This window comes from Marmota marmota, unplaced genomic scaffold (assembly GCF_001458135.2).
Source record: "Marmota marmota marmota unplaced genomic scaffold, marMar, whole genome shotgun sequence".
NCBI lineage: Eukaryota > Metazoa > Chordata > Mammalia > Rodentia > Sciuridae > Marmota > Marmota marmota.
This window is the reverse complement of record NW_026000241.1, coordinates 20,782,206-20,806,507: the sequence shown is the minus strand read 5'-3', so window position 1 is coordinate 20,806,507 and position 24,302 is coordinate 20,782,206. Positions and strand designations below refer to the sequence as shown.

General features: G+C 46.6%; 1 protein-coding gene across 1 annotated transcript in view; it reads right to left on the bottom strand.

Moving 5' to 3' along the window:
- Positions 1-24,302, bottom strand: part of Osbpl10 (oxysterol binding protein like 10) — a 172,981-nt gene that overhangs the window by 18,741 nt on the left and 129,938 nt on the right. Inside the window, exons 7-8 of the mRNA XM_048795377.1 lie at positions 14,971-15,120; positions 3,175-3,655 (exon numbers count right to left, since the gene is read on the bottom strand). Coding sequence (XP_048651334.1) covers positions 3,175-3,655; positions 14,971-15,120 — 631 coding nt within the window. The remainder of the gene's footprint in view (positions 1-3,174; positions 3,656-14,970; positions 15,121-24,302) is intronic.

The window sequence follows — 24,302 nt, the reverse complement described above, 5'->3', positions numbered from 1 at the left end:
GAAAATGGTGAAGGCATAAAACTAGGTGGCCTGAGGTCATGCTGGTGACAGACGAGTCCCTGGCTCCTTCACAAATAGATGAGTCTTTCTTTGCTGAATTTCTTGATTCCAACTGATCCTTGAGAGGAAGGAACAATCAGCGCAGCACAAACTGACTGAATACTGGACTATGGGCAATGACAACCCCGGGTGCATGGAGCCCGGTGAAGGCCCAGCCTGACACTGAGCACCTGTGGGTCTGTGGGTGTTCTGGGGGTTGCCATCTTATCTACAAATGAGAGCAGCATTCCATCTACATCTCAGTCACACACACACACACACACACACACACACACGGAACCCAAGAATACATTTCTGGTTTTTTGTTTTTCCTAAGTAGTATAAAAACAATAAATAAGAGTCATCTGTATTTACTCACTGACCCAATCCCCTCCTCCCATTCTTTCTTGAATTTATTCCATTAGATTTTCACTAGGACTCCTCTACTGGCAACTGCCATCAAGCTTGCCAATGACCTCCACTGGTCTATTCTCCAACATCTCAGTCCAAATGCTTCCATCTTGCTGGCTGGTTGTTCCCATCTTTTGAACCTCTTCACATACAGACACATAACAACCTCATTAGTCTCAAGGCCTTAAATGACAAGATTTTTACCTCAGCCAGGATATCCCCGGAACTGCTGCCTGAATGCACAATTGCTCACTCATCCCACCTGAACTTCTACCGTAATACAACTAGACTGAGGTCCTACACTCCACCTCCACACTCACTTCCCCTGCCCCAGTCCTCAATCAATAGCTATTCCATCCTTCATAGCTGTTTGGGTCAAACATCTGAGCAAGGTGGGCATGGCGATGCACACCCATAATCCCAGCTGCTCAGGAGATCCAAGAACCAGCCTTGGCAACTTAGTAAAACCCCCATCTCAAAAAAATAAAGCTGGGGGTGCTCAGTAGGGGTACCCCTAGGTTCAATCCATAGTATCAAAACTAAAACCTTAGCGATCCCTGCTCTCATAGCCCATGTGTGACCCAGAGGCAAAGCCTCTTGGCTCCACTTACACATCCAGGTCTTAAACAATCTCAAAGACTCATATGCTCAAGACTAGGTCAACAGCCTGTGGTACAGCTAAGAGATGGTGGAACCCTTGGAGGTGGGACCTAGTGGAAGGAAGTGAGGTCATTGGGGGCGTAACTGAGGGGATACTGGAATCCTGGCCCCTTCCTGTTTCCTGGCCACCATGAGGTGAGCTTTGTTCCACCACAAGCTCTTTGCTACAATGGTCTGCCTCATCACAGGCTCAAAAGCCATGGAGCCAACTGTCCATGGACTGAAACTCCTCAAACCATGAGCCAAAATAAACTTTTTTCCTCCTTTGATTTTTTTCAGTTATCTTATCACAGTTATGGAAAACTGACCAACACAGGGACCCTTCCACATGTTACTTACTCCACCTGGTCCAAGCACCATCATCTCCTGCTTAGTCTCAAAACCTGTTAACTGGCTTCCTGGCTCCCACCTTTGGCCCCCATGATTTACTGTCAGAAAGCAAAAGAGATTTTGCTGAACCACAAGTCAGATCACACAGCACATTGCACTAGCTTTGCAGCTCACCCAGTGTAGGAGTCAACAGAGCACTCCACAATCCAGCCATAGTCATGGCTCTGACCTTGCCTCTGCATTCCTGGACACCCTGCTCCAAGCCTCATAGGCTTCCTGTCTTCTACCAGCCATGCAAGGACCATCCTGCCTCTGGGCCCTTGCTTTGCTCTTTCTTGCCTACACACTCCTCCCATGACAGTCCAAGAGGCCCTTCTTTCCCCCCTTGGGGTCTTTGATCAAATGTCACCTTCTCAGTGAAAACTTCCAGGCCAACCACTCCACCTAAAAGCTCCCTTAGTCCCTGCCCCTGCTTTATTTTTCTCTGTATCACTTACCATCTTTCAACATAGCACATGACTGATGCATGTATTTATTTCCCCAAAAGATAGAACAGAAGCAGGGCTGGGGTTGTGGCTCAGTGGTAGAGTGCTCACCTAGCATGATTGGGACACTGGGTTCGATCCTCAGCATCACACAAGAATAAAGATATTTTGTCCACCTAAAACTAAAAAATAAAAACTGGAACAGAAGCTTCACAAGGATATAGGTGGGTTGGATGGGGATGTAGCTCAGTGATAGAGTGCTTGCCTAGCATGTGCAGGCCCAGGTGGGCAGTTGGTGGGGCGAACAGCTGCCTCCCACCTTGTCCATCACCTTGGCCCCACTGGGAAACTAATAGACCTGTTAAATCTCCAGTACTATAAAAAAACAAACAAAAAAACAAATAAAACCCAAAAATTCACCACATAATTTGACTTTTGTTTACTCAAGTCTCCACCACAGCTCCTAAGACAATGGCTAGCATCGAGTAGGTGCTCAGTAAAAATGTGCTCAATAAATGAAAGGTGTTCCTATACCATGGGATTCGGGGAGACTTCCAAAGAGCCATATATTCCCTAAAATTAAAAGCCAAATTCTGTGTTAATTTTTCTTCTGGGAAGAGAGTTATAGTCTTAGAGTCTCAAAGGGATATGCAACTCCAAAAAGTTCAAGAGCCCCACTAACACAGACACTTCAATTTAACAAGGATTATTATAGGTTTCTTCAAACAATGAATAAACTTCATTCACAGCTATTTGCTAAAATAGGGACTTGCAATCCACCAGTGGTGTGATTATACCGTGTTCTCGCTTCAGAATTTCTAGCACAGAGTCAAAAGATTTGCCTTGGGAATTTTTATGAGCAGCTTCTGAATAGGCAGCCCTATTATCCTCATTGTCTACGAGCCAGCACACCAGTAAGGATGAATAAAAATGTGTTTTCCCAGATTTGGAGCTAGCTCTAATATTCACGCAAAGCCGAAAGAAAAAAGTACACATTGAGTGGTCCGTAGGCATGCACAATGTGTGCAGACCCAGGTGGGCAGCTGGTGGGGTGAACAGCTGCCTCCCACCTTGTCCACCACCTTGGCCCCACTGGGAAACTAATAGACCTGTTCAAAATCCAGCCGCCTTTCCCACTCACTCACTCAATTCCAAAAGATGAGCACAAACCCCCACAAATCATCAATCATCTCTCAGTACACAAATATCACTGGGTAAGAGCCGAATTCCAACACGCGACATAGCTTACCTTCCCCTATCATAGAGACCCCCACGGACATGCCCATGAACTTGCTTTTGGTCCATACGTGAGTGTTGACGCACAGTCTCTTCTCCTTGCACTCACAGTAGAAGCAGGAGATGGGTGGGTGATGGGATACTTGCTCAGCCACAAACCTTAATTTGTAGCTTTTGGAAGGGTCATCAGCCACTAGTTGTTCATGATCACTGGGAGGAGACGGGGGAGCAGTCCTTTTGGTCTTGACCTTGTCCTTGGGGACTTCCCAGGAGCAGTGAAACGTCTCCCCGATGATGGGGTTGTAGGGCTTCTTGGCCAAGGCCCCCTTGCGGCCCTCATGGAAGGCTGTGAGATAATACTCCACGAAACAAATAACTCTCTCCTCTGGCGTGGCCCCGGCAGTGATGGCCAGCAGGAGGTCAGGGTGCGCCATAAAGTCTGCATACATCTCCAGCAAGGATCTCTTCTCCAGAATGAATGTGGGAAGCACCACCTGAAGGACAGAGGGGCAGACAAGAGTCCCTGTGATTTCACTGAAAAAGGGGCTGCAGCCACCGCCACACAAATTCAAAATGGCCCAAACCGGGGAAAAGTTCCTTTTGATTGGCACACCCGTGACAAACCGAAGGAAATGACACCGAAGAAATTAGAAATGGCAGCAGCAGCATCCACATGAACCCAGCTTCGTGGACCAGACTGCTCTGAGTGATTTTCCTCTTTGGGCCAAGACAACAGCCTGTGTCTGTCTCTCCGCTGCCGCGGCTCTCCTCACACACGCCTCTTCTCACTCCATTATTGGAAGACATGAAGAAACCACCCAGAAGGGCTTTTCCATATTCCTCCCGCCATCAGGCACAATCCTGGGGGTATCTGAATACGAATGACGTGGCTTGTTGCTGCTGCACCAAAGGGGGCCGGGCAGACCAGGACCCACCACCACCAAAAGTGTCTATTTGAGGATCCATCAAAAGATTGGCATATATAACCCAACGTGATGGAAGCAGGGATCTGGGAGGTGAGCTAATCAGCAGACAAATGCTATAGAGCTCCACAACCCCAAAAGCCTAAAATCCATTTAAAACAAATGAAGGAGTTGGGTGCAGTGGTGCACGCCTATAATCCCAGCTGCTTGGGGGCCAGAGGTAGGAGGATCCCAAGTTTGAGGCCAGCTTGGGCAATTTAGTGAGATCCTATCTCAAAATAAAATAGGGTTGGGGGTGCAGCACCCCTAGGTTCAAGACCCAGTACACTACAATAAATATATACATCCATAAAATAAACAAAAGGCATTCTGAACCTGGGAAACTGGTAACTCATTACTATCAGGGAAAGGAGACAGTCTATTTCTCGTGCTCCAGAGTTGTAATGTAACCTGGTTGTTGGGTGTTAGTATTCCACCCACTTAACTGCAAAACACATCTAACTTGGGCTGGGGATGCAGCTCAGTGATAGAGTGCTTGCCTAGCATGTGCAGGCCCTGGGTTACATCTCCATTACTAAAAAAAAAAAAAAAAAGAAAAAAAAGAAAAAAGAAACTCACACATCTAACTTCTTTAACCTGAACCATCTCATCTTGCTCTTCTAACAAGAACGCACAGGATAGTGAAGCTGGCACCAGCTCAGACCAGCTGGCTCTCCCCTGCACATTTCCCCTCTCCATGTTAAAGGCAGAGGGGCCCCACCAGGTTCAAGAGAGTTGACCAATGTCACACAGCCAGTTCACACTCCTTCCTAACCTGATCAACTGTGTCCTTCCTTTATGTAGTCCTTACGCCCCATGAACACTTGGATGTACAACAACTGATTGTAAATAGCACACAGGCTTACAGATCTGTAACCCTGACTCCTGTCAGCTTTCTGAAGACCTTCCTTACAAATGATGTGGAAACAAGGGAAGGAAGAAATGTCTAGAGAGAAACTGTTCAGAGACACAGACAGGTAGACATGAGACCTGCAAAGCACAGCGATTTCATAGGGACTAGCAAAAGCTCAGCCCACGAGAGAAGCAAGGCTTGGTAGACACCCTAAAATGCTATTTATCGTTCATTTAAAGACTCTGTCTTCGCGCATGTGCCAAGTGAAAGGCAGCAAGATATAAAATTGAACATGTAACACAATCCATGTAAATCCATAAAGATTCCAAATGTTAACGCGTCTCTAGATGATTAAGTGCTTTAAATATCTCTTTAGTGTCTTTCTGCTTTGCTTTAATATACAGGAAGAAGAAACGTTAATTAAAATGTAACTGTGCAAATCAATGGAGATTTTCTAATTTTCTTTTAGCCACAACTTGACAATAATCAAAACTCCAGCTGCCTGAGGATTTCAGTGGGCCACGAAAAGTGTGGAGCAGATGCCACCTTTGCTACTGGCTATTGTTTTTGTGGGGACAAGTCATCATTCAGGGCCGTCACTGTGCGCTGAGGGGCCGCACTTCCAAAGAGGTTTCCCTGGGTCCTCACCACCCTTCCCTCTCCCTCCCCCACCTCACTCAAGGACTCCCCTCTAACTCCACCTGGATGTAGCACAGATTGTGGATTTAAGTAACTGGAAAGCCCCAGTGAGGGCAAATTGATCATAAAGAAAAAGGGAAACCACTGTCCTGCCTACCATCCCCAGCTGGCCCTATTCCCTTCTTTCTCACTTGCAAGGCCCTCGAGACAGCTGGGGAGGGACAGGCAGAACCACACAGGCACCAACCAGCTCTGGGATCTCATATCGGAAAAGCAGCTCTGGGGACCTGGCTGACATTGCCCACCCTGCCCCCCTAAGGCAGGAAACCAGTCTTCTCCAGCAACATTCCATCTCCGGGGCAAGTATTCTCATGTTAGCATCCAAGATTGAAACGATAATAAAAGAACCAGGCCTGCTACAATATTTACTCTCTAATTATGTGCTTTCTGAAAAGGGCATGACTTAAGGCATTTCTCTTAATTTAGGCAGTGCATCTGAACTCGGAAGCTTAAGAATTAAAAACACGAAAGAATTCCACCAAAAATCACAAATTATTGAACGTCACAATCAAAAGGGACCTTGGAGCTTATGTAGTTCCATGCCCTGGTGTCACAGATGAGGGACAGAGGCTGGGAAGAAGGGTCAGAAGACACTGGGCCTAGGCCACAGGCCACCCATGGACACACCATGACTGTGCTTCTGCCTCGTGTCCACGTGCTCTTTCCTTCAAAGGAGATGGAGTTTCACTGGACTTAAAAGCCTGGCCACGCATCCGCTGTCACTGATTATAAAGCAGGGGAAGGAGGTAGCACAGAGACAGAGGGACAAAAGCCCCCATTTCTAGAACATTCTACCCTCCCCAGCACAGCAAGAAACCCACCATCCTGAATCCTATCAAACATTACAGATGACGGGGAGACCACTGGTGGTGAAGAAAGGACACAACAGTGCACCTCCTCCCTGTTGCTACCCAACTGGCCCTCCAGCCTCCTATCAGCCCCTCCCCNACTAAGGCATTACAAATGTTTGCTCAGGGTTGGGGGTGTAGCTCAGTGGTAAAGCACTTACCTATTATAATGCCTAGCATGCAAAAAGCCCCAAGTTCAGTCCCTAGCACCACTCACACACCAAAAAAATAAATAAAATGTGCTGAGTGACTTGTGAATTGAGTGGGCTCAAACCTGGTTTGCCCCACACCAAATCAGATCCTGTGAGACAACTTGGAGACCAAAGAAGTGACAGCTTCAGGTAATGACCTTCAAAAGTTTCCAGAAGGAATCCTGTAGCCTAGTCTACAACACCCTGTCATATCTTCATGAGACAGTCAAAAAAGTCCTTGCTACACAGCATCTGCATAGCATAGACTGCCCAACTGTGTGACTATGCAAATCCACAGTGAGAAACATTCTGCAAAACAGTGAGCTGGACTCATCAGAAACGTCCCTGCTATGAAAGAAGAAAAAAGGCGGAGCAGTTTTCTAGATTAAAGAAAACCAAAGAGACATGATACCCAACTGTCATAATTTGGATTGGATCCTGGATTTTTAAAAACATAGTTCCAAAGAGGCAATTACTGGGGCAGTTCAGGAGAATTTTTACCACAGGCTGTATGTGCAATAGTACTGTGTCGAGGCTGAGCATCCCACACATGATGAATGGATATATTTCATATGAGTAATGTCTTTGCTCTCAGCAGACACTCACTTGAAAGGTTAGGGAGGAACCATCACAATATCTGCAGCGTCCTCTAAAAGGGTTCACTACAGAATAAGCATACACCTACACGCATGGCATGTGAGGGATAGGGAGGGGGAGAGAGATGGAACACTAGAGAGAAATGGAAAGAGGTGGGGGAGGGGAGGTTGGCAGAGCAGAAGGCAGAAGACGCACAGAGTGCAAAATGATGAATGTGTAGACTTAGACTAAGCAGGAATCCACTGTTCGATTCTTACACCTTTACTGTAGATCAGAAAATGAAACAACCCTCCCGGGACTGCAGGTTTCAGAGTGGGCTCAATGGAGCAGACCCAGTAGGTCTGGCTTTGCCAGAGCTGAAGAAAGAGCAGCCTACCGGGAGAGCTGTGGCAGAATGGGGTCGGGGTGCGATGACTACCCTTTCTCTTCTCTTGGCGGCATGTGTCACTAGTGTTTGGGCAGGAATACCAGATTGACTTCAAGAAGCGGCACACAAACACTTAGGACAAGATGTCATCCTTCTCATTAAAATGTGTTTCCCAGTCTGGCCTGATTTCTTTCCCTCATAAAATCTCTTGGGACCCCACCCCTCATCTTTTTCTTGGATGCATCTGCAAACAAGTCATTTAATCATCTGGTTGTTTCTTTCCCTCATCTTTTTGGGTGGTGGACACTGGGGATACAGAGCAGAGCAGCGCCGAGTACTAATTGGGCTGTCTGCCTCCGACAGAGGGTGAGTGATGGCCCAGCTGTTCAGACTCATGGCATCCAAATGGCCTAAAGCGCTGCCGCAGATTTATCGAGCCATCAATAAGGACTGCCTTCTCTCCCATTAACATAATGAAGACAATGAACTACTTTGGAGAGGGGGGGAGAGAAGGCAACCTGCACTAGGGAATCCAGCAATAATTACATTTAAAGTTGCATCAATCTAGAAGTAACTACTACACTTCAGTCTGGGCTCTCAGACTCTTAGCAATCTGAAATAAATGCTTACTCACCCACCCCACCCGACCTGCCGCTGGGAAGGCAAAAGAGTACAAGTTCCCTCCCTTCAAGAAAGAGCATATCAGGCCCCTGAGAAGGACCACAGAGAGCAGGTGTAATTTTCTTCAAAGAACCATCACTTAACCACCTTGGGAGTCTTCTACAGGCTGGCAAACACCCAGTGCAAACTAGCAAGCAAAGAGACCAAGACCACCCACTGAGGTTCATTTATGTAACACTTTCAGAAAACCAGGAAAGTGCACAAAAATCCAACCTTACAAAATAGAAGGTAGATAATTCAGCCTGCCAGAAGTTGTGGTTTGGGTTTGTTGCTTTTTTATTTAGCCAACCTGTCCCCAGGGTTTCCTTAATGTGCCCTTTACACCCATCTGGAATATCATAAAAGGCATTTGTTAAATTTTTTGAATGTGAAGGGTTTGAAATAAAATTTTACTTCCCCAAGAAGATATCTGCCATAGAGAGAGAGCTCTGTTAAAAATTATCCATTTATTTCTTCCGAATCCTGCTCTCCAGCCCACAAGAGGAAAAGCTTCATTCCTTGGCAGCTATGAGTGGGTGTCCTTGGCAAGTTCGTCTCTCCAAGATGCAATCCCAGCTAAGGAACAGAGGAGATCGGGATACCATCCTCCGAGGTTTTTCCTGAGTATCCAGCACCTTCCTAGCACATAGGAAATTCTCACTCTGTGCTGTTATTATAATCATGGATCAGAAACATCATTAGGAAACCAGGGAGATAAAGCGAACCGAGATTAGACACAAACTTGTCACATAATATCTCAGTGACAACGTTGAAAACATGGCCACCCAGTGACCAGAACCAGTCCAGGCCTAGTTCTGATGCTTCCATAGATAATCAATTAAGGTAACTGCTCAGAGGAGAAGAAGAAATCATTGTATACAACAAATTTTAAAAACTGTGAAATGTTTTAGACTGAAACAGATTTCACACCACGGCACAGTACTCACATTGTACATTATCTTGTATAAGCTTCCCAGAAACCTATGTAGGTACAACTAGGCCATTTTACAGATGAGGAAACTGAGGGTTTTATAACTTACAATAGCTGAATAGGAAGCTGGAATGTAAACTGCCTCTGCTTGGTCCCTGTACTCCTTTTCCCCCATTCTCCCTCAAGCCCACTCTAGTCAAAACTAAGTACAAGGGTCATTCACAGGTCCCATTCTTTAAAACTCACAAGCAGCAATTCGCCACAGTTGATCACTCTTATGCCCAAGAAACATGTCATGCAGCTTCCAGGACATCATGCTCCTGTGGTTTCTGCCCTACTTCACCAACTGAACCCTCTTAATAGCCTTTGCTGCTGCCTCCTCCTCCTCCTCCCCCCACCCACCCCCGTACATGTTGAAGGATCCCAGGGCTCTGGACTGGAACTTCCCTCTAGGTCTCCCTCCTCTAGAAGAATTCACCAGACACAGGGATTTGAACGCCATCCTATACAGGCACTTTGTCATGAACTGTGACTTGTATACCCAGCTGCTCACATATCCTCTTGACTTGAATTTCCAGTGAATGGGTATGTCAAAGCTAATGGATCCAAGATCGCATGTGTGATAGCCCCCAACAACCCCAACCTGCTCTTCCCATAGTCTTCTGCTCGGTAACATGGAGAGGAAACTTGTTACATTGATGGCCTTCCATGAACCCCACCTCCTGGAATCCAAACTCCTACACAGTAATCTTCAATCAGAATACGTGACTTACTTTACTCGACAGAGCAGAAGTGATCTTATGCCAATTTGTGGCCTATGTCTTAATAAGGCTCATCAGTGTCCACTTTTACTCTCTTGCAAGCCTGGATCCACCATGCAAGACGTCTGGCTACCAACTGGAGAAACTGTGTGTAAAGAATCCAGGGAGAAAGAGAGGTCTCAAGACTTCATGGTAGGGGCTAGGGATGTGGCTAAGTGGAGGGGCACATATTCAGCATGGTGGGGCTCTAGGTTCAATTCCCAGCACCACCAAAAAAGAAAGAAAGAAAACTTCATGGAGAGAGGGGCCAGGCTCTGCCAGCTAAGTCCAGCTCACAATCAACCCACCAACTGATGACAGGCACATGAGTAACCAACAGCAAATCCACCAGAAGAACCACCTTGCTGAGCTCTTCCTAGGTTGAACAACCATGAACCAATAAAATGGTTATTGTTTTAGGCCTCTAAGTCTTGGGGTGGTTAGTTACTAGTGATAGATAATTAAAACAAACAGTAACTATTATTTTCTTACTTGCTCAGGCGAAAACCTTAGAGTCACCTTTTGGTCCTCTTTCTCTTGTGCTGCTCCTCAGGCTCATATGCAAATCCAGCTGGCGCTATCTTCCAAGACTATCCAGGATCTGCTTCTGCCACCATCTCCCTTGCTCCTGCTGGACCCACCCAAGTCCCCGATCTCAGTCCAATTTCCACATCAGAATCTAAAGGATCCTTTAAAAATACAAAAAAGGCCACATATTCCTTTGCTCAAAACCCTCCAGTGGCCAACCGCATCACTCAGAACACCACCGATTCTTAAAATATCCCCAAGTCCCTATGATCCAAGCAGTCCCCCTTGTCTCATCAACCAGGCCTCCAGACCACCCTACCCAGTTCTCTCCGACTCTGGCCTCCCTGCTCATCCTCAAATGCAGGGAGGACTATCTTGGGCCTCTTTTGCCTACCGTTCCCTCCACTCATATGGTTGACTCCCTCGTTTTAGTCTGGTCTGAACTCAACGTTTCGTGAGAGAATCCTGCTCTGACCAGTGTATCTGAGAGCGCATGCCCCATCCCAGTCTCCTCACCTGTCACTGGTCTGTCTACCCACTTCCTATCTCCCTTTGCTTGCCCTTCACTCTCCCTCTTGTTTCTTGTCCATCTCCCTCCATCACTGCACAAGCTCCATCAAGGCAGGAGTTTTGAGTGCTTTGTAGCACATCCAGCATCCAGAACATACCTAGCATTGACAGTGCTCAATAAACACATGTCAGATGAGTAGATATTCTTATTGCTAAGTGCTGCTTTTCGTATCTCTTCCTGAAAATGAAAACAATCCCATGCCCCAAGCTCAACACTGTTACCCGAGAGTGAACATGTTTCTCACCTGCTCAAACCCTCTCACGGCTTCCCACTGCCTTAGGATCACATGCGCTTCCTTTCCACATGGCTCGGCAGGCTCCGACCCTGCTCATCTCTCCACATCAACCATACCACTCAGCAGCAGAGACTGGCTTTGCCTTTCCCATGTGGTTCCCTCCTCCGGAAACACCCTTCCTCCTGTTCATATGGGTCATCCCTCAGACGCAACCTAAATGCACACCTAAATGAACACCTTTCCTCCCACATCCACCTGCTTAGGACCCACTCAGAACTTTGTGGGGCCCAGTGAAAACTTAACATGGGAGCCCCCTTATGCAAAAATCAAAGAATTTCAAGGAGTGACAGCAGAGCTTAAATCAAGCATGGTGCTCTTCTGAGCATGGGGTTCTGTGAGTCGCCCACAGGTCACTTGCCCATAAAACTGTTCTGTTCAGTGACCGTGGTTAACTAAGGCGGATGCAGCCATGTGTGCCCAGGCTGATCTTGATTTTGTTAATGTGTCAACAAGTATTCTTGCTTTATGGAGAGAGACTAGAGCTTTGTCTGGAACCAAAGACTGTTCCATCTCCAGGGTGGGTGCCCATCATGAGGCACTCCATTCCGGCTAAGTCCTTCCATTGCTCATTTAGCACAAGCTTAGCTTAATGACATGGTAAGAGCCAAGAAGAAAAGAGATGGTGGGGATAATGTTCTCAACCTCTTTATGATGCAAAGCAACACAAGCAAGAAATCCCATGGGACCACAGCAAGGCCGCCTCTTGCTCTCCTAGGTATTTCAGCTTGTCACATTTCCCCCTGATTTTTGGAGAACAGCTTCTTCCCAGCAAAGCCAGCTAGGCTAAAAAAAACCCACAGACTGGAAAGTTTTTCTTTCAGGCACTCAACCAAGTTTTGAAGAAATGCAACGTTTGCTCTTTTAGGAGTAGGGCCACTGCTCCACAAATGCAAAGCAATCATAGCCTAATGAAATAAATATAAAATGCACAGTTTGAATCATTTCTTCATTTTAAAACAGGAGAGCCATAATGTAAAGCTTCTCAGCCCGACATTACAGTCCCCTTAGCATTTTATCATCCATCCATATCTGACCTAAATTATTTTGCTCTTAGCCCCTCTCCTCTGTCCTCCAAGATTCTGGCCAAGTTTTGCAAAGTTTTAATACTATCCACAATGAGACCATGTTTTTCGTTGTGACCCAGCACATGTGTATCAGTAGAACTAAAAGTCTCAGGAGCAGTGCACTCATTTTCTAATGCATGTCATGTTTTAGAAAAATCATCATCTGCCCCACTCAATTGGTTTTTACAAGCAACTAATGGTCATGACCCATGGTGTGGACACACCGATTTTAGCTTTTAGCTTGCATTTTGTGTCTGTTATTGCTGCCATCAGACCTTAACTCAAGTTCCATCTGTCTACACCATCCACAATAAAAACTAAAAACCAGGCAGCTTTTTTTTTTTTTTTTTTTTTTTTAAAGACAGCCAAGAATTTTCTAGTAGGAAAGTGGTGACCATTGTACAGCTGGAAGACTGAAATTACAGGAGGCAGGACAGAAAGTAGGTCTTCCTGGCTTGGTACAAAGACGGGGAACAGCCACGCAGAGGGAGGAGAAGGGCAAAGAGGGAACTTCCTGTCTGGCATCCTCAGCGTGGGCCCACTGTTTTATTTAAAGTGGCGCAGTCTCCCAGGATGTCAGGCACACTCACATCCACACCTACAAAAACATTTCAAAGAAAGGTTTCTCTGTCATCTTTGAGGCTCCTGTCTCCTCTGCCTCTCTCCTATTTTTAAGTGGTCAGTCACCATGTTCTGTCATCTTCCTCTTCAAAGAATTATACCCCTGGGGCTTCCCCCTCTAATCTCTGGCTTCCAGCCCATTCTGAAGTGAACTTGTGAAATTCAGGCCCTTCACCACAGCCAGACAAGCCAAGGCCCTTCAGTGGCGCTGACCACATCGGGTACACCTTCATTTTTCTGGCTGGCCTTCAGAACCCAGAGCTTCCATCCCCAGCCTACCCTCCTCAGCAGGTCACGTCTGCCTGTTTCCTGGGTGCTGCTCTCTACACCACATGTGGCCTTGCTGTAATGTTTTGTAATGATAAGAATGAGGACACGCTCTCCAGGAGACCAGCTCCATGCCGGGTCCCCTGCATACCACCTCCAGTTCTCACACCTCTCTTGTAGGCAGTCATCATGACAGGCCAAACTGCAAGACCCAGGCTCTCCCCACCACCTCTCAGTACCCCAGATGACACAGGACCAGCCAGCCACGTGCAAGGTTGCCTTTCCTGCTTGCTACCTGTGTTGGCTTTTTGCCATCATGACCAATACCTGACGAGAACAACTTAGAGGAGGAAAACTTTATTTAGGGCTCACAGTTTCATCCCACGATGGGGGGACTCCATTGCTCTGGGCCTGACGTGAATCAGAATATCATGGCAGAAGGATGTGGCAGAGAAAAGTGTTTCAGCTTATGGCAGCCACCATAAAGCAGAGATAGAAAAGCCAGGGACGAAATATAATCCCCAAGGGCACAATCCCAATGACCTTCCCCAGTGCCTTACCTGCCTACAGTTACCACCTAGTTATCCCTTCAAATTGCTAATCCATCAAATGGATTAATCCACTGAGGAGGTTACAGTTCTCATAATCTAATCATCTCACCTCTGAACCTTCCTTCATTATCTAACATGAGCTTTCTGGGGGGACACCTCATATTCAAACCATAATACCTTCAGAATGGCTATGGCCCCGAGGTGAAGGAGGAAGCTTATGGGACCCTCAACCTGTCACCAACATTTAGGATGCTAGGTTCTCCAGATGAAGAAGAATCCTGCATGCACTCGGCACCAGGAACCTACTCACTGGCAGGTTCATTTCTTCATGTGTGGACAATGAGATCTGGGTCACCCACAAGGCTGTCCTTGGGGACTACAATGGCTAATGACAGCAGCAGGCCGTGAGGTGGGGGCGTGCATAGAGGCCTTGATTTCCATGTCCCTGGCCATAGCCAGCTCTTCAGGTCACTTGATCTCTAGAATACAGTGGGGAAACGTCACCTTGGTGTTCCTTATCCTCTCATATGCTTTTTCTAATACTCCCTGCCTTGTGCAAGCAGATCCTCCAGGAAGCCAAATGCAATGCTCTCCACTCTAAAGGTGGATGTTCATGCAAGAACAACCTTTCTGGCCAGGTACAGTGGCACACACCTATAGCCCCAGGACTCTAGAGGCTGAAGCAGGAGGAACGCCTGAGCCCAGGGCTTTGAGCCCAGCCTCAGCAGCACAGTGAGACCCCATGTGTTATGTGTTATATAATACTTGTGTTATGTAATATATTCAATACAGGTAATATATATAGTACACGTATATAACACATGATATGTAATATTATATACATACATATATATTTTCCAATTAATTTGAATCATTTATCACTTGGAAATCAGTGCTGGTCTTTTCCCCAACTCACCACAGTGAAAAGAATGGATAAATGACCAGAAGGACCAGGGCAGAACCCAGACAATGGTTTCCAAATCCAGCGTGGTCAGCCAACCTACCTTGGTCAAATCCATTCCAAGTTTAAGCTGTGAAATGAGGTGAAGAATTATACTGCGATGATCCTCCATGACGCCCAACTCTGTCTCTTCCTTATCTTCATTGTCAGTTTTTTCATCTTCGGACAAAACCAATTCAGGGCCTGAGTTTGGCTAAAATGAAAGCATCATTAAAAATCACCAGCTGGTCTGTTAGAAGTTAGAAATATAGCATATGAACTCATGCTTAATCACAAAATGAGCCCAGGCTCAGGAAGAAGTTCTCTATACACCAGGCCTACTGGCCATGGGCATAAAAAGAGACCTTCACTTCAGGCCCCATGCCTTGGCACATTGCCTCTCATCTCCCCTTTGTCATCCCTGTGAATGACCCTCATGAACTAACGATGGTTCCCAATTAAAAAAAAAAAGCCCCCTGATTCCTGCTCTTCAAGAAACTAACCATAGAATATGGGCATGAGCCCCCTAATCTTGCCTAGTGCCAAAAACTATTAACTTGTATGACCCATGACACTTTATATAAGAGGCAAATTTTTCTGTTTACAAATAAGTACTGGATTCTCCTGGGACTAAAATTACCATATCTATGGAAAAATTTGCTCAGGTTATTTTGACTCAAATCAGGATAACTAGGGCAAATGCAAATCTCAGAATTGGCATTAATTTGAGAAGAGAAAGAAAATTTCAGAAAAAAACCTTGAAACTATGGGGATTCATATTGGATGTATACTCCATTTTCCTCAATGCAAATTTATGCATCCAATTGCTGGACTCAAATTCCAAGTGACATAGAAAATTGGCAAGTTAATCAACAAAATGTGCAAGAGGGATTTACTGAATATAAAAATCATCCAATACCCAAGTATCAAGAACTCTGGCCATGAGGGTAAAGCTGTCCTGGAACTCTGCTAGAAGTGACCCCATTCCACTGCTCCATATTTTCCTATGTTATGGTACTTGCTTATCTGTAAGCAAAAGTACTCCACAGAACATTATAGATTTGTTTCCAGTTATGAATGATAGGTCAAACATAAATGCAGGAGGTCAAAGGTATTAAATATAAAATGTTACAGACTTGTCTAAAGTTCATGCAAAAACCAATGACTTATTAACCTCCTTAGAACATCCCATATCTAAAGAGATGTCTAATAGACACAGACTACCTTGATGATCAAGGAGCTTGAAACTGCCCAGCCTAACACACACATGCTGGCTGTCCCTGACCAACACTCCAAAAGGAGGGAATCATGGTGCTCCTTCCAGCCTGGGGTAGGCATTTTTAAAATTTCAATGTAACAGACAAACTTCAAATTATCCTTAATCACCTCGAAAATAACCTCAGTTCTGGGAAGATGGTTGGGAAGGCCTCAATGAAACCCGCAGGGTTCAAGTGGGAGTTCACCTCCATTATGCGTCTGGTTCTCCAGCCTGCTCAGAATGGGTGCTACAGGACATTGCTGGCAGTCTGCTTTGCTAGAATATGCCGAAACACCTGAGGAACCTGTCCTAGAAAAGAATGCCTGAGGGGAAGTTGGAAACAGGGGCTGCCCTAACTCTACATAGGGAAGTTGGGAGAAGAGCAATCAGGAACCCAGCATCACAGTTGGGGGCCCAGAGGCTGCCCTGCCTCCCTGCCTCCCTGCCAGCTTCTCATTGCTACTCCCTTCTTCTGTGGTTCAGTGGTTATCACTACACCAAGGCCAATGTGGCTGTGTGCCTGAATGGCCAAGGCCAGGATTTGTCTGCCCACCCGACTCTCCCTGCTCTGGATTCGGTTCACCATGAGCTTGGCATTTCCAAACCGACACCACTGGAATCAGACGTTTCAATCAAACGTGTTTCAAATCAAACATGTTTCGCAGTGGCAAAGGTGACATTAACCTCCCTTGATGGAATATCTTACATCTAATGAAGCTTTCAATGACTGAGATGTTTGCAATTGTCCAGCCTAACACACACACACGCTGCTGTCTCTTACCAATACTCCAAAGAGGGATGGTGGTGACCTGAGTCATCAATCCCCTCATCCCAGGGCCAGTAGGGGAAGGACAGGGCAGTGCCTAGCATTCTGCTTTGGGGGACAAAAGAATAACAAAAAAAAAAATCAAACCAAACCATCAGGGGCAAAGTTGGGCTGTGAAATCCTTACCATCTCAACAAGATAGGTAAGTATGTTTCTAGTGCAATTATTCCTGCTTGAAATTAGTTGCTCTCACAAAAAAAGACTGCAAACTAAATAAATCAATAGCTCAAGTGAGGTTTGTGAAGCAAACCAACCATTCTTTCTTCTGAAGACTGGATTTCCATTTGCCCACAAGCCAGTGCACAGGGAGATCTTCATCCTTCCCATTCACAGCCACACTTGGTGTGACATGTTCACAGAGGACCATGCTCTGCCATTTACCGGTCTCAAAAATTAAACCCAGCTTAGCCCCATTTAAGATCTTGCCACATGAAACCAAAGTGCACTCACTCATGAGAACACACTTCTCAGGTTCCTACTTGAAATCAACTTCACGTGTCTCTCCCCCGCCCCCACCCTCTTTTGGAATGTTCTTCTCAAAGACTGGCTTCAGCAGATATTAAGGCTGGTGCACAGGGCCAGAGCTGACTCACCCAGAGTAACTGGTGTCCACAGCTCCTGGAGGCCCTGATGTCCTGCCAAGGGAGGAAAGCCCATGGGAGGACACATTGTTCCAGCCACACCAAAGCTCAGTCCATCTGCAGGAAGGGCAGAGCAGCCTCCATGTGGGTCCACGTCGGTGTTGAGAGGAAAGTGGGGAGAACCCAGCAGGCTGACTGGCCATGAAGACAGACACCTGTTAGAGCCCACAAACTGCTCACCACTAGGAGGCAGTACAGGGGATCCGAAGACTCAGGCTCTGATAGAGGTTTTCAAAGGTACTTTTTTTTGGTCAAGGATCTGCTGATTCTTCTATTCTGATGTGGAATCCAAAGATATGAATATCTGTCACTCCAAGTGTTACTTTTGTGTCAGGTCCACGTGCTCACCCACATCCAGGCCCTCCCTCCCTCATGACATCCCACGTCTCTCCTGGGTACACTTGCATGCCCACGTTCTCCAAATCTATGGCTCTTCACCTACAAAGCAATAACATCAGACTGGAAGTGACTGAAGGTGGCAGAATGGTGTCTCTCCATCCCGGAAGAAAAATGGGCATCCGAAATGGTTTCACAATGCTAATCCAATTTCTACAACTTAGCAAGAGGCAAGCTCAGATTCCTACTCCCCCAGAGATCTTTACAGATGAGCCGGTCCAGACGCAAAAATGTACATAGACTTAAAGATGAAATGAAATTAAAATTTGTTTTAATGAGAAGCAGGCTTTGGAAAAATGAGATTTTTAATAAAAACAAAAATTATGACTCAATATTTCTTACCACACGAGCACCTCGGGGTATGTAGTGCTACAAATATCAAGTGACTCATGCCTGTTAGCAAATAGGGGGCAAAGCAAGTGAAAACTGATGGAGAGGAAAAGGTTTCATGGGGAGGTTAGGGGCTAATTTAGGGCATTCCCTGGTGGCCCAGCAAGGCTCCAAGCAAAGGCTTTTGACAGCAAAGGCCCCATGGACAGTCCTTAAGATACCTACCACCATCTTACATCTTACGAAAACTTATGCATCTGGGCATTTTTCTGAAGAGTGTGCCCAGAGCTCTCCTTACTCTCCTTAGACTTGCAGAAAGGTCTCTGCTCCTCAGCTGACCTCAGGCCTCTTAAGGATCAATGGTGAGACCATGTAAGATACAGGGTGAGAACAGAGGCAAGCCTACACCCGCCCTTTACCACTGACCTGCTCGTCTCATCCAGTAGGAGGGGAGGAGACAGGGCATGAACAGAGGAGACAACCCAGAACAGAGCCAGAAGGGAAAACTGACTTGTATTAGGTTGTACGGGCCCAACAGTCTTCTCACTCAGGACATGGGTGAAGGAGAAACATTTAACATTGCTTTCAATGTTTATTTTTAACAAAAATCTCAATTCTTCAATACAAATGCAAATTTCAAGCAAGAAGGAATCCAATCTTTTTATTGGATACATGTATGTAACTTAATTACAATTTAGGTCAGTTCCAGGAAAAGCCACCAAGCAGATGCTCACATGCAGAATGTACTTACTTCCCAGTGGCAGGCCTCACTCCGCCCCACACCCTCACATGGACTCCTCACTTCCTAGAGCCTCATCATGTCACCCCTTTCTACTCCACCTGCTCTTCCTCCCTCAGTGACCTTGCCTTCTCCCCAGTCCTGGTCCATAGAGAGCTAGGGCCAACGGCGGTTTGATGAATTGACTCCCTGCTGTATCTGTACATCCCAACGACCTAACATCTTAAAGGACTGAATCCTCCTAGATTAGACTTGAGAGACATCATGGTAGAGGCCTATGTGATGGCATTACCCTTACAAAGGTACCTTATGCCTTATAATGGGGAGCTCATGCATGCCGGAGCCCTTAAATCACAGACATGCAGGGGTAAAGGACTAAGATGAGCTCCTAAAGTCATTTTTACCCAAGGAAATAAGCATCCTGAATAAGTATTCATTTGGTGTGTGTGGGGGGTGTCACTAGGGATTGAACTCAGGGGTCCTCAACCACTGAGCCACATCCCCAGCCCTATTTTGCATTTTATTTAAGACACGGTTTACACGAAGTTGCTTAGCACCTTGCTGTTGAGGCTAACTTTGAACTCTCAATCCTCCTGCCTCAGACTCCCAAGCCACTGGGATAACAAAAGCATGTACCACTGCACTCAGCCTGAATAGATATTCTTAAATAGACAATATTTTCAGAAAAACAATCCTTTGATTTCAAGTGATCTGCAACTGTCCTGAATACCTCGTGCCAAGGACAGATAATACAGTAAGAATGGACAACAAATTCTCTTCCAGCAGCGAACACACTGCAGTTTGATCCACTGTAAAGCCTGGCAACTTCCCCCACCACCACGACACAGTTACCTTGGTAAGGAGGAGCTGGCGTGACTTGAGCTACACTAAAGAACCCTGGCACTGGACAAGACCCAACATTTCTGGGTATTATCCCTAGAGGAAAACGGAGAAACCTAGCAGGTTAAAATTTTTCGGTAGTGCTAGGAATTAAACCCAAAGCCTTGTGCATTCTAGACACACTCAACCACTCAGCTCCACCCCCAGTCCTTTATTTATTTTTTGTTTATTTATTTTTATTAGCTATTCATGATATTATAATAATCATGGCAATCACCCCCAGCCCTTTAAAAAGAATTTTAAGGTATTCTGGGTCACGGAAAGGCAGGTGGAGGGTAGAAGAGATGACACAGCACCTTTCTCAGATATCCTCCAATGAGAGATTGTCACACAGCAGTAACAGCAAGGCAGAGGACCCCCCAGGGAACGCCACACCCTCACGGACAGCCTCCCAGTTCCACAGCTACACACCATCACAGGGGGTACGGCCACCAGGGCAAGGACACTTTTTATTCACTAGGGACTAAGTTGAGAGACGCTGGTGTGCCCACAGATGAGGGGTTCAAGGAAAAGTTAGTGTGAAACAGACATGGATGGAGGCCAAGGGCCGCTGCAGGATCAGGTAAATGGGGGACAAAGGTGATAAAACCCGCACAGAGAATACTGGAAGAGAAGTGAGGGGGACTTGAGTGTCTAAGAGTTATACAAGTGCCCAGGGACCAACCAGCGAACTGATATTCAGTTACTACTGTTGACAACATTTACAGAACGCATCAGGCCAGGGACTTGGTCCCTTTCCTCTCTAGTCATTTTCTATTCGTTGAATGTTGAACCAAATTTTCACAATCATTACATAATTCTACAGTGTATCTTCACATCAGCAGTATTTTACATTCCAAGAAGCCCCACCAACTGGCACAGTCATGTCTGAGGACCCAGTTCCCCTCGTGTACATTCCAGTAACATCGGCAAGGCCCGGCGTGCCAAACTGCCAAAGCTCAGCAAGTTCCACCTGGCTTTCCCACGCACCCTGGTGCCCCGAGAAACCTCTACCCCATGAGTACCCAAGTGCAAGGCATTCACTATTACATGCTTGAGAAGGTGATCTCAAGGACACAAAACATACAATTTGTCCTATGAATGAAAAATGGCAGTCCCCATCCACCTACTGTCATGCTCATTCTTAGCACAGGCGGGATTTCTCCTCTGGAAGGGTTTCTGTTGTGCCTGCCTCTAAGTCCCCCAAAATGGGCCATCCTTGCGAGGTGGAGGGTTTTTCAGTTGTGAGGAAGGATTCTACCCTTAGGTCAGAAGTCATGCCGGGGACAGATGCCGTGAATGCGTCTTGGAAGGGGTCTTGCACAGCAGTTGCCCCTGGGCCCTGATGCAGGGCAGCTGTTGAAGACTCCTGTGCATGTACCACCCTCCGTGTGGAGTCTCTTCCGATCCAGGTGACTCACTGTGCCCTGAAGGCCAACACTATTATTTAGGGGATCTTATGTTGCCATTTGGAGGTAGGTTCAATGGAACCCGATGGACAGGCTGGCTCTTAATCCTTGACAGGTCCGAGTGTGAGCAAGCCCACACAGCAGGCTGGTCCCCACTGCCATTTTTGGAGATGCTCAGTTGGTTGCCATTGACATCACAATCCTTCTGCTGCCTCCCAGTGGATGAGCTGGCCTTCTTGCGCTAACCACACATACACACACATTTACCACACTTGGCTCTCATAGACTGGAAGGACAGATGCTCTTCCTGAGCAAAGGGGCCGACCTGCAGAAAGGTTAATTTTAAATAAAACACACCCTGGAAGGTAGAAGGAAGTCACTTCTAGGGAGGGGAGACAGGGGGGCATTTATCATCAGCCAAGAACATCAGGAACAATTATCCCAAGGGGATGGACAGGTGTTCCTTTAAAAGCATTTGAGGGAAGCATTCATGGGAAACAGCAGCGTGTCTGTCTCACTTCCATGTATCTACTTAGAAAGTAGACTCCAGTTTTTTTTTTTTTTTTTTTTTTAAACAAAAGGGGGAAAATGATCAAGAAGGCATAAAGAAAACCAAAAGGCCAAAAAAGGAAATGGAGGGGAGGGAAGGCCACCAACTTGCACTTGTGGCTCTGCAGCATGCCAGGGACTGTAATGACATCCAGCATGCAGGATGCAGGATCTGGCAAAGCCAACAGGCACCTTCTGTTAGCATCAGCCTGCAGCTGGGGAAAGGGAATCGTCCCAAGAGATGCAAAGGGCCGACTGGGTGCCACACGCAGTGTCAGGTACTTCACAACATTATCTCAAGGGGAAAAAGGCTGGCACATGAAGAACAAAGCCGGCACTGAATTGGTGACATGGCCAAGGGCTTCCTGAGAGGCAAGCTGTGTGGAGTCAAGGATCAAGGTCCCCATGGCCCTAATCCGGGTGTTGCACGAGCAGTCTAGATTACAAAAGCTTGTTAGCATTGGGATAAAAGTCATGACAAAAAAAAAAAAAAGATGAACACCAGGCTTCAGGGGACAGTGAGCAAGATGGAAAGCTCTGAGCTGTGTTTGAAGCCACCACCTTCCACCTATAAGGCTGGTTCGGTCTCCTCTATGAAGTGGAGATGGCACAGGCCACGTCTGAGAAGTCACAACAAGACAATGCATGTAAGGTGCCAAGCCAGGGGCTGGTTCATAGACAGGCAATAATGTCCCCTTGAGGCCTGTGACTTTCATGCTGGGTACACCGTGGCATGTTGTGGTGACACTGCCCACACACCTGCCTCCCCCTGTGGAGCTGCAGCCTCCTCCAGCAGTACCCCTCGGGAAGGTGCATGAAGCCACCCCAGTAGTTCCCCCAGACTGAGGGCTCTGGGGCTGCAATAAGCCACTCTCCCCACACAGTTCAGGCCCTGATTATAAGGCAGCATCACTCCCCAGACCTGGCTACACCAGGAAAGGACAAACACAAGCAGCAACACACATCGACGGTCCCAAGTGGACTGGCTATGATCTAAAGGTGACAGGCACTGTGGACATGAGTAGCCATCCACAGTTCCCTAGAATGTTCAGGAAAGCTAGCAAGAAACTCCTTGAAGACCCTGATCTAGCCTTCCTGGAGAGCTCTGAGGAAAAGAAAAGCAATGACTGAAGACAGAGACCTAAGGGTGGGGTGCTAGAGGGTGAGCAGGCACTGAATTACTCTCCTCTCCGCCACCCTGGATGCCTGTGAGCGAGGAATTGCAATAAGGATATAAGGATGCCTTGGATGGGGTCTCTGCATTCAACCAGCAACCTTCTGGAGGAGCGCACAGACCTTTCTTCCTTCCTCCCAGTCCTGGGTCACGCTGGCAAGTTCCAACTCATCCTTCAAGACTTAGTTCAACCACATTTCACAGGGGCAGAGGTGGTGCCTCCATCCCACCAAGGAACTTCGGACACACCCCTTCTGGCACCCCTCAGCTATAATTTATGCAGTGTGCTCTAACTGGACCAGGTCTGTCAAATCCCTTTCAATGGAGAGTCATCAATTATTCAGTGCTGCCTAGGCAAGGCCACGGGTTGAGAGGCCACCCAGGACTGGGGGGAAAGACTGCCGAGTGACCAGTTAGTATGAGGCAGGAGTTGGGAGGAGAGGTGGCCCATGGTTGTTGGCCTACCCGAATCCAAATGACCCGAATGACAGGAAGCCTGTCTGACTCAGACCCTCATTTCTAGGATCCCAACAGAAAGGATGGTTTATAATATATTCAATAAAACTTTTCAAGCAATGAGTGAATAAAACTAAGTAAAAATAAGGGAAATTTAAGTGCACACACCAAAAAATAAATAAATATCCCTCTTTAAAAGGTCAGCCACAAAGAGCCACACATTATAAGTCCATTTATGTGAAACATGGGCAAATCTGTAGAGTCAAAGTAGATTCATGGTCACCAAGGGCTGGGAGGATGGAGGTCATGGGGAGAGAGCTTAAAGAGTATAGGGTTTCTTTTTGAGGTCATGAGAATGCTCTAGAGTTGGCTGTGGTGGCGACACCTGTGAAAATACCAAAGTCCGTTGAATGATGCACCGAGAGTAAGTTCTACAGTGTATGCATCATCTCCATGAGGTCTTTATTTAAATAAAGTGAAAGGACACACGATACAAGATCACACAATGAAGGCCAAGCAGAAGGTGATCAGAGAGGCTCATGCAGAGGTGACCAACTCCAGCCCAAGGCCACTCCTATGCTCAAAACCCTCCTTTGAGGCTGGGATGAGGCTCAGTGGTACAGCGCTCGCCTAGCACATGCGAGGCCCTGGGTTTGGTCCTCAGCACCACATATAAATAAATAAAATAAGGGTTTTGTGTCAAACTACAACTAAAAAAATAATTTTTTTTTTAAAAAAA